Source organism: Dasypus novemcinctus, chromosome 1 (genome assembly GCF_030445035.2).
Source record: "Dasypus novemcinctus isolate mDasNov1 chromosome 1, mDasNov1.1.hap2, whole genome shotgun sequence".
NCBI lineage: Eukaryota > Metazoa > Chordata > Mammalia > Cingulata > Dasypodidae > Dasypus > Dasypus novemcinctus.
Genome location: NC_080673.1, coordinates 129,764,884 through 129,779,284, shown reverse-complemented (window position 1 = coordinate 129,779,284; position 14,401 = coordinate 129,764,884). Strand labels below are relative to the sequence as shown.

Below are 14,401 nucleotides of genomic sequence, written 5' to 3'. Positions count from 1 at the left end.
ACTTCTGTTGTTTAAATGAGACTGTACATGATAAAAACACAAAATCCTATTATAAAGTGCAGTAAAAGGTCAAACTTCTTTTTCAGAATTTTCCACTCAAGTATTTATGTTACTACAAGATTTACTTTGAAGAATCCGTTTGTTTGCTGTTTTTTGTTTTGTTTTGAATGTGTCTTAAAGTTTATAAGCAGAACAAATTTGGAAAGAAAAAGTATTTCTCTCTTCTCTTCCTTACTCTGACACAGAATCTTAACTCTGTAATGATTCCAGAACAAAAGCTATTGGTTATTCTAACACAAGACTACCAAAGGAATGTAGTAAGAGGATGGCTTACCTCTTTGGTGGGGCTGTAGAAACCTTTGCACAAAGGGATAGAAGTTAAAGAGAAAAAGCTGTGGAAAGAAGAATGCACTGTCTTTAAATTCATGTACCCAAGGTTATGGAGTATCATTTCTCCACATTTCTCATCACTGAGCTTAACTAATTGGGAATAACTTTCTACTTCTGTTTTCTCAACCAGCAATCATGCCCCTGCATAATATGACCTGCTATATTAACCAAGGAAAGGCGTCCTCTGCCTCCACCCTACCCAACTCTCTCTCTCAAGTGAGGCAATGCTGCTGTTTTCACTCTGTAAAGGAAGAAAAAAGTGCATGTAGAATAAACTAGAGGGAAGAGAGGCAACCAAAATCTAAGACTAGCTGCCACTGTATAGAAACAAAGATGCCCAAAAATTAAGATAAAGAAATGAAACTTCCATGTGTACACACATACAGATTAACTATATACACACATATATGTATACATACATATATGTATGTAAACTATATGTACACATACACACCAACAAGAAGCGCTTGCCATCTGCTGAATATAAAATAAATGACCAGGCAATTCAGCTTGGCAAACAACATGATGATTTCCAACTGGAGGGACTTGGATGTGAGGAATGCCATGAAGGGTTAAACTGTGAAATGTATTAACAGTTAATTAAAAAGATATGGGTTATGTGCTCTGCCATAAACTACAACAAATGTACAATACTATTACCAAGTGTTAATATAGGGTGGCTTAGGGGAAAAATACACCTAATGTAAGCTATGGGCTGTAATTAGCAGTAATATTTGATGTTCATCCATTAACAGTAACAAATGTTACACACCAAGCAAGGTATACAGAAATCCTGTATGTTAAGTATGGTTGTTTTATAAACTCACAACTTCTCTAATAATATATATATAACACACTTGTAAGAGATATATAATTAAAAAAATAAGATGAGGGTGATGCTGGTTCAGGAAAATGAATATATGAAAAAAAGCTGAATAAAAAAATACAACACAAGAGAAACAGAACACAAAATAGTGTGTCCATAAAATGAATCTGTGTGATTTAACATCTAACTTATTGAAGAGAAAACAAGGTGAGAAAAACAGTTTTTTGAGTGAAAGATTTTACTCTTCTATAAGGATTCTGTAAGTTGGGTTTAGATGGTTTGGGATAAAATTAAGCCACTGCTCTACCCAATTGCTTTACTTTCACCAAGAATAAATTTACTTCTAATATTTATCAAAAGAAACGATGTAATTCAAACCTCATGAATTCCTATCAATCTTGAGATAAGGTTCATGAGCATCATCTTCACTTCAAACCTCTCCTTAGAGCTCTCTAGTTGCTTTAGTAGTTTTTCTGCAAAATCTGGAAAAGAAAGTATCAGAAGTACACTGTGGGTCCATGGTGTACAACGGTATCTATCAGGCGTAGTGAAAGATAAGTTAGATCAGTGATTCTGGTATAGCTGTGCCTAAAATCACTGCACTAAACTAGAACAGTAAAAACATGGCAGGTGAAAAGATTGACATAGGTGAATATACCTCCAGTGGTGCCCAAAGTTAAGTAACCCTTAAGGGTTACCGATTTTTTAGCATCAACATCTAGAGTGATTGATTGTTTGGTGGGTTCTTCATTTAATTATTTCTCCAGAGTCTTGCTTCTTAAAAGAGTGCTCTCCAGACAAGCAACACCTGGCTTACCTGGGAGCATGTCAGAACTGCAGAATCTCATCAGAAAGCATCCAGACCTACTGACTCGAATCTGTACTGTAAGAAGACCCCCAGGTGATTTCTATGTACATGAAAATTTGAGCAATACTGATCTACAGCAGGTGTCAAAAACCTTTGCTGTACATTACAGTACTGAGAGCTTTTAGAAATCCCAACATCCAGCCACACCCCGTACCAGAATATCTGGGGATAAAGATTCCAAGCATCAGCATATTTTTATGAATTACCCAGGAGATTCCAAAGTGCAGCCTACTCTGAAAACTAATGTTCTGGACTTTTGGTTTCCTTAGACCAGTTAAAAGGGAAAAAAATAAAATAAAAAGGGAGGGGGTCCCAGAAAAGACTGCCAATTTTTAACTTGGTCAATCATAACATGCTACTACTATTATGTTGTTAAAGACAGGAATCTCAGACAGGTATTCTTCCTCATTTTCCTTATTTTGCTATGGCGAGGGAATCACTGCTTTAGAACAGAATTCTTTATAGACTACAACCAACTTGCAACAACCAAGCATTTACTGATTGCCTGCTCTTGGCCAGGGCCTATATTCCTTGGCAACCCTGGAAGTAGGAAAGTTAATAGGCAGAGATAAAACCAACAAGGAACTTGGGAAGTCATAATTATAGTACCTTGGGGATCATGAATCAAGTGAATAGCTGAAAAGTTAAACACTTCTGGCTTTTTCTTTTTCTTTTGTTTCTGAAAGAAAGAAGGAAGAAAAACATTTATACAGTAATGATGTCCTTGAATATCAAAAGTGTACTAAAGGCTGTTATCAAGTCCACTACAGTATTTAAAAAGAAAAACAAAACCTTATTCGAAACCCTTTCTTCCAACTAGAAGTGCAGGTATTTTAATTTTTTTACCTTTTCAGCTATTAGCATCTGTGAGACTTAAAAGGGATGTAGAAATATAAACATTAAAAAGCACACAAGGGCTAAATTAAAGATTTTCAGAATAATCATTACAAAATACCAAATGTACTCCATTGATAGAGTCTTCTTAGAAGACAGGTCATCTTGATAAGAACATATGAAAAGTGAAGTTAATCAAATTAATTTATTCAAGTCACAGCTTTTGCTAGAGCCAAATAACCTTAATCATCTCAAATATTAGTACTTAAAAATTCACCATACATACATTTTGAAGCATTTGAAAAGGGCTGTATCTTCTTCACAAATTTTTAAAAAGGTCTTGCTAAACCCCACATATTCTGCATTCTAATGATTCCTACCTCATTCCCCAAATACAAGTCTCACCTTGAGCACTTTCATCGCCTTTTCCAACTTTTTCTTATTTTTGGAGCTTTTCTTCCCTGTGGAATACTGCACTAGCAGGTCTCTTGCTGTTGGTCCTTCATTCTGAAGAAGAAACTATACTGTAACATTGTAAACAAGGAAAATCTGCACAGAAGCAAAGAGTAATCTTTTCAACCACATTTTTAAATTTTACTTTTCGCATGCAGCTATTAAATATGACCACCACTTTTAAAACCAAGTAAAAAATATTTGCACATTTCACCAACAGGAACATACAAGGATATTCACAGCAGAATTGCATTTTGTTATGTTTCATTTTTGCTTTTTTATTAAAGCATAAGACACAGATAGAATTCAGCCTTGTTTAAACTGAAAGCAAATATTTTTCAATAGGAAAATGCTTAAACTACAGTTTTTCACATTTTGAAATATGTAAAGGTTAAAAACATGAGGTAGAGCTATATATACTATTATAAAAAGATTTAAGAGCACTTGTAGATATCTATATGTTGACATGGAGAAAGTAAGCTACAGAAAAATACATACATTACTTATAGTTTTAAAAAACCTACCACTGCACATTACGTAGAAACATCCATACATAAATGCATAGAAAATAAGGAAGTTAACTGAGGAAAGAACTGGGAAATGGAAATAAGATAGGGTCAAGAAACTTTTATTTTAGCTATATTATCTGAAAATTTTAACAGTGAGAATGTACTATTCATAAATTATTTAACAAAATAATAAATTAATTAAAAGATGTTTAACACATATCCCAGTATTCTTGTTATTAAAATGCTAAGGGAATTTTTTTTTTAATTCTCCCTTTTAATATTTCTACAAAAATTTTATACCATAAATCTTGATATTTTCCCTTTGAAAGTTGCAATGACATTACTCCCTTTCTCTCCCCCCACTGCAGATTACTACGATGTCGAAATTCTACCTTAAAAAGACATTAGCAATTCTATTCTAAAAATATACAGTGAGATAGAGGTATAGCTTTAGAACTAAGAATCAGACTTAATGAATCTATGCTCTATTAGTTATTTAACCAATCTCACTGAATGCAAGTGACAAATACTAAATGGAATAAAATCTCAACATGGCAGAACTTTAATAAAGGATAAATTTGACATGTAAGTTTCTTCCTAACTCAAGCAGTCATGGATTTTATAATTTGTACTGAGAGCAATAATGAAACTTGTTAAATTCTAAAATTTAGAAGTAATTATAAACTAACTTCAGATTCGGAGTCACTGTCCTGTTTCTCCTCTTCATCTTTCCCTAGGAAGAATGTCAAAGCAGCAACTAATATCTAAAGAGCAAGCAGAAAAGAAATCAATCACTTAAACCAGTTTATAACAAATAGTAGTTCTGCCTATACTTTATATATGAGTATGAACTAGGATCTGATGAAAAAAATCAAAGGGTGGTGTGATTTTCCTCAATGTTCTTAATTACAAGAAAATGTGATTATGTTATTTGTCCCATAAATACGTAACTAAAAGGAAATATTTAACTATAAAAAAGGCAAGAAAGTTATCCTTTGAAGTTAAGCCATAAAGAAATTCTACATCCCTGAAGCGAAAAGTGCTGCTACAGCCTTTCTAAGAAACAGCAAAACAACAGTCCTTAAATTTCTTTGAGCTGTGCCTGAGTTTATACTCCAATAGAAGAAAATTCAAGAATTACAGGGGCAAACAAAAAATCTAAACACTAGGGCTGTCATTTAATACACGGCATTTAAAAAAATTCATAATTTTGTTTGATTCCTCTAAAGCACAAATGAAGTAGTGTAAAACAAATAAAGATAACGCAAAATAACCTACTTGTCTACAAACGACTACTTCTTCACATCCCCATCTCCTTCATTTTCCACTCACAGAGCAGACAACTACCAAACAGAACTTTCATACAGTCTATAGATGCTCACCTTGGTGACTTTGGAGAAACATGCAGTTGTGATAACATTGACAGTTTTGGCATCATTCCTAGAAAACAATAATGGTTGTTTCTAAAAAATTTTCATTTTACTGTATTTCATAGTTAGAAGGTACAGTTAATGGCATAAGATGAATAAGATAATTAAGACTTATGACATAAGAATTCACAATAGTAATAGTTTTAAAAGTCAGGTGAATGATAACCAGTCAACCACAAGTGAATGTTTATTCAAGTTTTTAGCCAAGTCTTATGTCACAAAAGTATGCAGCTATTAAGATGGAGTTTTTGAAGAATTTTTAATGACATCAGAGCCTACTCAAGAGAAGGAAGGACGGAGGAACAGAATAAGAAATTCTAAAATAGTAAAATCCCAAATGCAAAATCAAAACTGTATGTTAAAAAGACCAGGAGAAAATATTATAAAATAATAGTGATCATCTCTGTGTAGTGACACAATAATTTTTAAAAACCTTTCTAGCTTCTCCAAATTTTCTGCAGCAAAGAATAAACATTACTTTTTACTTTAATAGCAGTAGATAAATAAGAAAGAAAAGCAAAAGATGTAAGTTGGAGATATTGTAGCAACAAGCCAAAGTTTATGAAACAGGATATTTTACATATATAAGATGAAATGACTTGAAAATCTTCAGAGGGGCAGAGGAGAAGAGCACAGATTTTAAGCAGAGATGTGGCTTTGAATTTCAGCTCTGCCCCTACTTAACTAGCTACTAAACTTAAACTTTAAGGACTTTGTTTTTTTTTTTTAACCTATAAAATGGGAATAATTGCAGATAAGGTGCATTAAGTTCTGGGGATGAATGAGGTAAGTGAAGTGTGTGGCCTCAGTAGGTGCTCAAGAAATGGTAGCTTGTTATTAGTCATTTGGATTGCCTCTGGTTTTTTACTTCCAATGTAATCTTTGACAGAAGTATATTAAAGAGTCCAGGATCAAGAAAAGTATTTGTGGTGTAGTGTTTGATATAATTACAAATAAAATGGTGTACTTCTTTAGAGCCATATATATATATTTTTTACCAGATGTTTCTTTTGTAGAGTTCAATCATCACATCCAAAGATATCTTGGCTGCAGTTGCATTGCTGTCTCTTAACATGGTATACATGAAATTCTGCAATACCTGAAGAAAAAGAGGACAAAGACTTAAAACACTGATGGGCAGATCAAGAGGTCCTCAGTTCAAATCTGGATGTCCCCAACGAATATCTTGGGGAGCAGGGGTAGCTCAATGGTTGAGCACCTGCTTTGCATGTACAAGGTCCTGGGTTCAATCCTTGGTAAAAACACTAATGGTAGACCACTGCAAACATGGAAAACAAAAGGCTACTTACTATATTCACTTTATTGTTCTTGTGTTTTGCATTTATATTCTTGATATCAGTCACAATATGAGTGTATAAAGTCTGAGGAAAAGAGAAAAAACACACTGTTAAGCCTAACCAACATTTCTAACCTTGCTCAATTTGGACAAAAGTACAAAATGGTCATTTAATTTTACCCACTTTTCATTATATCACAAAAGGGACTTAAAAAAAATAAAAACCCTAAAAACGAAAAAAAAAAACAAAACAAGGGGGGGGTGCTAAAAGCAAAAGAAGAGCTGCATTCAAAACAAAGAGATTTATGAAAAGATCCATGAATGGAATCACGTAACACAGTGAACCTGAAGCTAAACCATGGACTATAGTTAACTCTACAATTATAAAAACGTGATTTCATCAATTTTAACAAACATATAACACCAATGTTAAGTGTTAATAACAGGGTGGTGTATGAGAACTCTGTATTTTGTGCATGATTATTCTATAAACCCAGTTTCTTTAATAAAATCCACAACAAAAAAACAAAAAATGTTAAATAGATACCATATGACCCAACAATTCCACTCCACAAGAGAAATGAAAGCATACACCCAACACAAATGTTCATATGCATGTTTATAGCAACATTATTGACAGTAGTCCCAAAGTAGAAATAACATGAATGTCTGTTAATCAATGAATGGATAAATAAAATGTGGTATGTACATAAAATGGATTATTTTTTTGGCAACATAAAGGAATGAAGGTTCTGATACATGCCACAACATGGGTGAACCCTGCTAAGTGAAAAAAGTCAGTCACAAAAGGTCACATTTGTATGATTTCATTTATATAACATACCCAAAATAGATAAATCTATAAAAACTGGAAGGAGATGTACAGTTAACTATTAATGGATATGGTATTTCTTTTTGTTTCAGAGTCAGGGGGGAGGGCTGACAGGAGTTCCCTTTGGGGTGATAATTCTTGAAATTAATTGTGATGGTCACACAACTCCATCAATATACTAAAAACGACTGAATTATACTCTCTATACAGGTGAACTGTATGTTAATTATATCTCAATAAAGTTGCTATTAAAAAGTGGAGGGGGGGATTGCCCATTCAATGAGCATTTACTGCATGCAAGAAACAGGAAATACAAATGTCTGCAGTGCCCAAATTATGCTCCTATGGACCACTTTTATTGCACAAATTACACCAAGATTTATAATTGCTAAAATAAAATGGCAGTTGTTTCTTAAAACTGAAAAAAAATTAAGTTAATGAATGTATGTTTTTCTTTCTTTAAATTCTTTCATAAACCTATGAAAATTATTCTTAACTGTAGTCAATAGTGTAAAGCATCAAGAATTAAAGGGACTCCAAATTTCTACAAGTTTTAATGTCACTGCAACAAAGAATGAGACAAAGAAAAACAAGTAATTTAGCTCATTACCTTTCGCAGAAGTTTATCATGGCAGCGAAGAAGTTCAAAGAAGAGTTCTAGTAAACTTGATGGACTGATGAGATTCTTATTTCTCAGCAAGATCAAAGCTTTGCAAAATGTCTCAGGAAAGAAAAAACATACTATAAAATGATGAAATTAAGATGAGAACATTAAGTTCAGGCATACTTCATTTTATTGTGCTTCACAGATAATGTGCTTTTTTACAAATTAAAGGTTTGTGGCAGCCCTGCTTTCAGCAGATCTATCCGCACCATTTTTGCAACAGCATGTGCTCACTTCATGTCTGTGGCACATTTTAATTAAAGTATGCACATTATTTTTTAGGTATAACACTACTGCACACTTAATAGACTACAGCGGTGTAAACATAAGCTTTATATTCACTTGGAAACTAAAAAATTTGTGTGACTTGCTTCATTGTGGTACTCTGAAACTAAGCTCACAATATCTCTGAGGAATGCCTGAATGTATGTCCCCAATGAGCTTAATCTCTTTTATTAACTAAGCATTCTTTTATTAAGTAAGCATTAGTCCAGGTAATGAACAGAACAGATAATCTCTGCTCTCATGGGGTGTACTCTGGGAGTGGAGCAGAAGGGATAGATAAGTAAGCACATAAACAAATAGGATTATTTCAGATAATGAGAAATGTCACAAAAGAGGTAAAATGGGGTAATATAATTTATAAATAGTAACTGGGGGCTTTTTTATACAGGGAGGTCAAAGAAGACCTCTCTAGGGAGTATCAATGCAAGACAAAATCCTAGTAATCAATAAGCCACAAAAATAAGGAAGGTGGGGTACAATAACATAATACACTAAAGTGTAATAACTAATATGAATCTGTGATGTAAAGGCATTATTCTGAAGTACAGCCAATACTAAGAATGGTCCAAAAGCAGTTGTAGTACTCCTGCTTACCAACAACTCTCATGTGTATCCCTATCACCCAAATTTTAGCTTCCATACTGTACTATTCTCCATTAAATAGAATAAGTAATCCTTGGAAAATAGGTTAATGTCATGTCTTGGGGGAGGACAAACAGTAAGAATGGGTCTGCCAGAATGCAAGGATGGTTTCAAAAACATTAGGGGCATTACTAAAATGACTAAGATGCTCCCATTGGTCAGGTTATTACAATTTGAACATAAACTAATAAAGCTCAAAAAGAAGTTAGTAAAGGGAAGTGGACTTGGCCCAGTGGTTAGGGCGTCCACCTACCACATGGGAGGTCTGCGGTTCAAACCCTGGGCCTCCTAGACCCGTGTGGAGCTGGCCCATGCACAGTGCTGATGTGCGTGCAAGAGTGCTGTGCCACGCAGGGGTGTCCCCCGCGTAGGGGAGCCCCACGCGCAAGGAGTGCGCCCCATAAGGAGAGCCGCCCAGCGTGAAAGAAAGTGCAGCCTGCCCAGGAATGGCGCCGCACACACAGAGAGCTGGCACAACAAGATGACGCAGCAAAAAAGAAACACAGATTCCCATGCTGCTGACAACAACAGAAGCAGACAAAGAAGACAAGGCAGCAAACAGACACAGAGAACAATTGGGGAAAAGGGGAGGGGAGAGAAATAAATAAATAAATCTTAAAAAAAAAAAAAAGAAGTTAGTAAAAACTACAGAAAAAGGTAGCTGCCATGTCAAAAAAAGGTAAATTAAATATAAGTTCAATTTTCAGTGATTTTATGAAGTGATAAAAATTACTATATGCAGATATTTGTTTCTTTTGCTAAGATATATAATTATCTATGTAAGTAGGTAAGAGTCAACAAAAACTTGGGAATAAGTCAAAAAGTCCTTGAAAAAAAAATAGCAACCACACTAGGTAGAAAGAAATCCCACTGTTTGATAAGGATTGGTGGTTATCACAATAGGCAATTAAAAAGAGGGCCTATCAATGTGCTCCAAATGATCCTTCTAAAGAGGAATGCTAATTATACAGGATCAATCCTGCCTCTCTTAGGAAAGGAAAACTCTGCTAATTATTTTTTTTTAAACCTACCAAATGTAATAAAAACACAAAAAGAAAAGACACATACGATAACGCCCACAGGTCAGTTTGGTACAAAACTTAAAGAAAATCCAAATTACTTGGAAAGATACCAAATCCTTAAAGTCAAAATCTCAACTCTGTACAGCCTACAGGGACATTTAGTTATATAATATAGGTTAAAGCCTTCTGACTAATAATTCAAGTTTGGGTGGTCCTACCACCCAACTGAGAGTTAATCACTTGACAACCCAGAGCCTGCAACCCTGACTTGTCAGAGATGGTATTCTTCTTTCTTTTAGACCTAATCAAATTAATAAAATACCAGAGAAGTATAAATATGGTGAATTAACAAAAGCCTGGGAAAATGGAAGAATAAGAAACAAAGTTGAACCTATGAACTTAGCACTTTCACAAGTTTTGATATAGGACATTATCATGTTTTGTAATCATATTTGCGTAAGTTCTACCTGCTGTGAAGATGTTTGAAAGGCAGAGGTATTAAATTTTAAATTGCCTGCAGTTGGGTTCAGTTGGGTTCCCTAGAAGCAGAGCCTGATTCATATACAAGTAATTGGTTGGGAGAGTGCTGTTGGGAAAAAGTAAGTGAAGGAAGCAGGAGAGGGCAAATAAAAGGAAAACTAAGCAAGGTTGTAATTCTGGTTGGAGACTAACTTTAGTCCAAATCTCCAGGGGAAGCCCTGGAGCTCAAACTGCACCACAGAGTTAGTCTCACCTTGAGGTAAAAGTCTAGACTTTTGTACCTCTGGGTGAGTCATTGGCTGTGCTAGGACTCACATTTGGCTGAGAACAAAGCTCCAGAGTAGGGGTAGCTATAGGCTGTCAGCAGTCAACAATCACAGCAGGTGGGGAAAAGAGCGCATTGGCCTAGTAACTGGGATCTGGAACAGGCCTCGTATAAGTTACTATAGTAATCACTATTTAAATACGCAAACTTAATGGATAAGTTTATTAACCTAAGCATTATAAAAACTATAAGTTCAAATTAAGGTTCGTCAAGCACACGGGATTTGAATACCCAGAAGGAATCACCTATTCAACAGAGAAGAGCATCTCAGCGTTAGTTAACATGCTGGAAGAACAGAAAGTTCAGTGAGGAAAGAGTAGCAGAAAAAGGGGGGGGGGGGGAATGGAAGATGTGAGATCAGAAACACAGGCAGGAAGCAGAGCATGTAGGAACTTACGTAGGCCATAATAAGTTCGAGTTTATTCTAAGTATCATGAAAAGCCACAGAAGGATTTTAAGGCCAGGATGACACACTATGATTTACATTTTTAAAAGATGTTTAGTGCAGAGATTGTTCTCATTTAAATACATATTACATGCATACATGAACACAGAAGAATTTATCAATGCAAATACTGGTCCTACCATTCGAAGATCTGGATCCAAGACAGTGTGATTGTAAGAGAGCAGATCTTTCAGATCTTGAGGAAAGTTACTTAGATGTTCTGGGTAGCAGTGACCAATCTGTAATAAAGCAAAGGCTCTTCTGAAGTTTCTCTCTTTCTCTGCTATAATTCAGATGCACATAGTTAGGATGTTCTGCCAAAGGAGAGTAAAAGGCTATGTTTCACAGAAATAGACAGTCCCATAACACCTCTTTTTCTTCAACATGCTAAGCTCACCAGTCCCTTTCATATTTCCTACAGTCTCAATATGGCAAGATTTAGAACCTTTTTTTATGATGAGTTTGAGGAAACCAAGTAAGTTTGAAAGTTTTGTTCTGGTTAGCTCTGTGAAAGGCTCTAGAGAAATCCTCTAACTCACCACAAGGAAAATATAAAAACTTGCAAAAAAGGAAAAGTTTTAAAAACTTTTTAAAATTAAATTTCCACTCAAGTGTGGAATGAGGTATAATTAGAAAAAAAATTCTGCAAACTGTGTGTAGCAAACTGGTTTTTGTTTTATTCAGAAGTTATTTTCTTACCTGTGCCATAAACATCACCAGCTCTGCCAGTTCTCTGCTGGGTTTATTTGGTTGTAATTTGAAAACCTCCACATTGGATCTGTAGTGATTATACTGCTGTTGAAACTGTAGAAAATAAAATTTAAATTTGTCACATTCTATTATGACTTCCTCAATATAGAATGAAAAATCACATATACATTTTTGAGAGTGGCATAGAGAAAAAAATTTGGCAAAAGATTGTAGAACCACTCCCTTTTTCTCATGTGCATTCTTCAAAATGAGTTTTGAAAAATCAAAGCATCATAGATAACCTAAAGACCTTTTCCTAGAATTTTTATTAGGAATTTACATGGTGTAGCATAAAGAACTGTGAAGCAAGAGTCAAAAAGCTTAAATTCTGGGAAGCAGATGTGGCTCAAACAACTGGGCTTCTGTCTACCACAATGGAGGTCCTGGGTTTGGTTCACAGTACCTCCTGGAAAAGGCAAGATGGCACAACAGGCAGACAGGGTGAGCTGATGCAAAAAGACGATGCAACAAAAGAGACACAAAGAGGAATGACAATGAGAGACACAACAAACCAACCAGGGAGCTGAGGTGGCTCAGGTGATTAAGCACCCTCTTCCGGGTTCAGTTCCCAGTGCCTCCTAAAGAGAAGATAAGCAGACACAGAGGCCACACAGCAACTGGACACAGAGATCAGACAGCAACTGCAAACCACAGGGGCTTAAATAAATAAAATAAATTTTAAAAAGCTCAGATTCTAATCCTGTTCTGACATTTACTGTCTAAATAACCCAGCTACATTGCTTATGTATTTGAACACTCACATCAGCAGAAAAATGCCATGTCAGGAAATTATATCTCAAGTACATGAAGCTCTCCAGTCAAAATTCTGCTCTCCTTTTAATTAATTACTATTAATAAGATGTTATACCGGAATTCTAGATAGGGTATGTTAATAGCCAAGAGAAATAGCCATACTGAAATAATAATAGCTTCCATTTATGAATCAAGTTCATTATGTACATTATCTTATTTATTTAATTTTGTTTAATCCTAACAAGATCCCAACAATCTAATATTGATTGGAACTCATCAGGCTCACTTCCACGCCCAACATTTACATCTCCATTCCTAGGTACACCCATAGCTTTAAATTGTGTGTGTGTTTAAGTATGTGTATGAGAGTGAGAGAGAGTGAGAGTGAGAGAGAGAGAGAGAGAGAGAGAGAGAATGTGTGTGTGTGTGAGAAAGAGAAGAAAGAATATGACAATGAGTATGTCTTTATACCACGAGCCTTAACTTGTCCATTGAACTTCAAATATATTCAACCACCTCACTGGACTACTTAAACTCGGCATTGTCAAAAAACTTCTGATTTTCTTAACAAAACTGCTAGGCCTCCAGATTTCTCTACCAGCAGGAGTCAAGAGGGAGACCTAAAGCCCCTAATGCTTCAGATAAGCCCATACCTCTCCAACTCCATACTACTATTGACAGGAGTGAGGAGGGAGCCCCAAAACTCTTTGTGCTCTTGGCAGGATCCTTACTTCACTTTTTCCCCCACCCTACCCATAGAATGGCTACCACTCTTCTGCCTTGGGAAGATCAGGACTAATTTCGTTATGTGCTTTACTTTCGTTAGTCACCACAAAAGCCTTCACAGGCCATTTCTTACTCCCCTCTCCCCCAACTAATCCTCACACCAGTGGAATCACGGAACTCTGGAAGTGGAGCAAGACCTTTGTATTTTTTAAAACAGTTCAGTCATTCTGATACAAGTAAAGGTTAAGAACCTCTGCCCTAGGAAAGAGTATAAACTACAATGTAAATGATAACCCACGCTTAGTGGTAATGCTCCAAAATGTGTTCATCAATTGCAATGAATGTACCACACTAACGTGAGAAATTTTAGGACAGGTAAGGAGCGGGGCATATGGGACTCCCTTTTATTTTTTTATGTAACAGTTACATAATCTAAATGTCTTTTAAAAAATTAAAAAGTATTTTTTAAAAAAAGAACCTCTGCCCTATCTAGACTTTAGTTCTTTCCTGACAAACTGCTACCCAGTATTCTTTCCCCAGCATTGTTGAGCCAGTTCTTGTTCCTAAGTGCTTCTTTCAGGGCTCTGGTATCTTTCCAGATTGGTAAATTTTTTTCCTCCCTAACTGCACCCCACCCCCACCCCCCCGCCCCGCAACTCCCTATTTTGAATCTTATGTACTGAAACCCATCCTTCATGTAGTCATCTATGGACTATGGTTGTTCCCCATATTCCTTCAAGATTTCACCTCTTTGCTCACTGTCATATCACCCTCTAACACATTCCTGTCATAATTCTTGGAGATTTTATATCCATATGGATGGTCTTTCCAATACTCTGGCCCCTCACCTCTTAACATCTCTTCCTCTAA

General features: G+C 35.5%; 1 protein-coding gene across 2 annotated transcripts in view; it reads right to left on the bottom strand.

Moving 5' to 3' along the window:
* Positions 1-14,401, bottom strand: part of SDAD1 (SDA1 domain containing 1) — a 28,439-nt gene that overhangs the window by 11,871 nt on the left and 2,167 nt on the right. For both annotated transcript variants that reach the window (XM_058296782.1, XM_071215990.1), the window contains 11 exons: positions 12,002-12,106; positions 11,443-11,541; positions 8,050-8,160; positions 6,621-6,692; positions 6,309-6,409; positions 5,263-5,320; positions 4,570-4,644; positions 3,324-3,425; positions 2,694-2,763; positions 1,595-1,698; positions 335-392 (listed from right to left, as the gene is read on the bottom strand). In XM_058296782.1, coding sequence (XP_058152765.1) covers positions 335-392; positions 1,595-1,698; positions 2,694-2,763; positions 3,324-3,425; positions 4,570-4,644; positions 5,263-5,320; positions 6,309-6,409; positions 6,621-6,692; positions 8,050-8,160; positions 11,443-11,541; positions 12,002-12,106 — 955 coding nt within the window. The remainder of the gene's footprint in view (positions 1-334; positions 393-1,594; positions 1,699-2,693; positions 2,764-3,323; positions 3,426-4,569; positions 4,645-5,262; positions 5,321-6,308; positions 6,410-6,620; positions 6,693-8,049; positions 8,161-11,442; positions 11,542-12,001; positions 12,107-14,401) is intronic.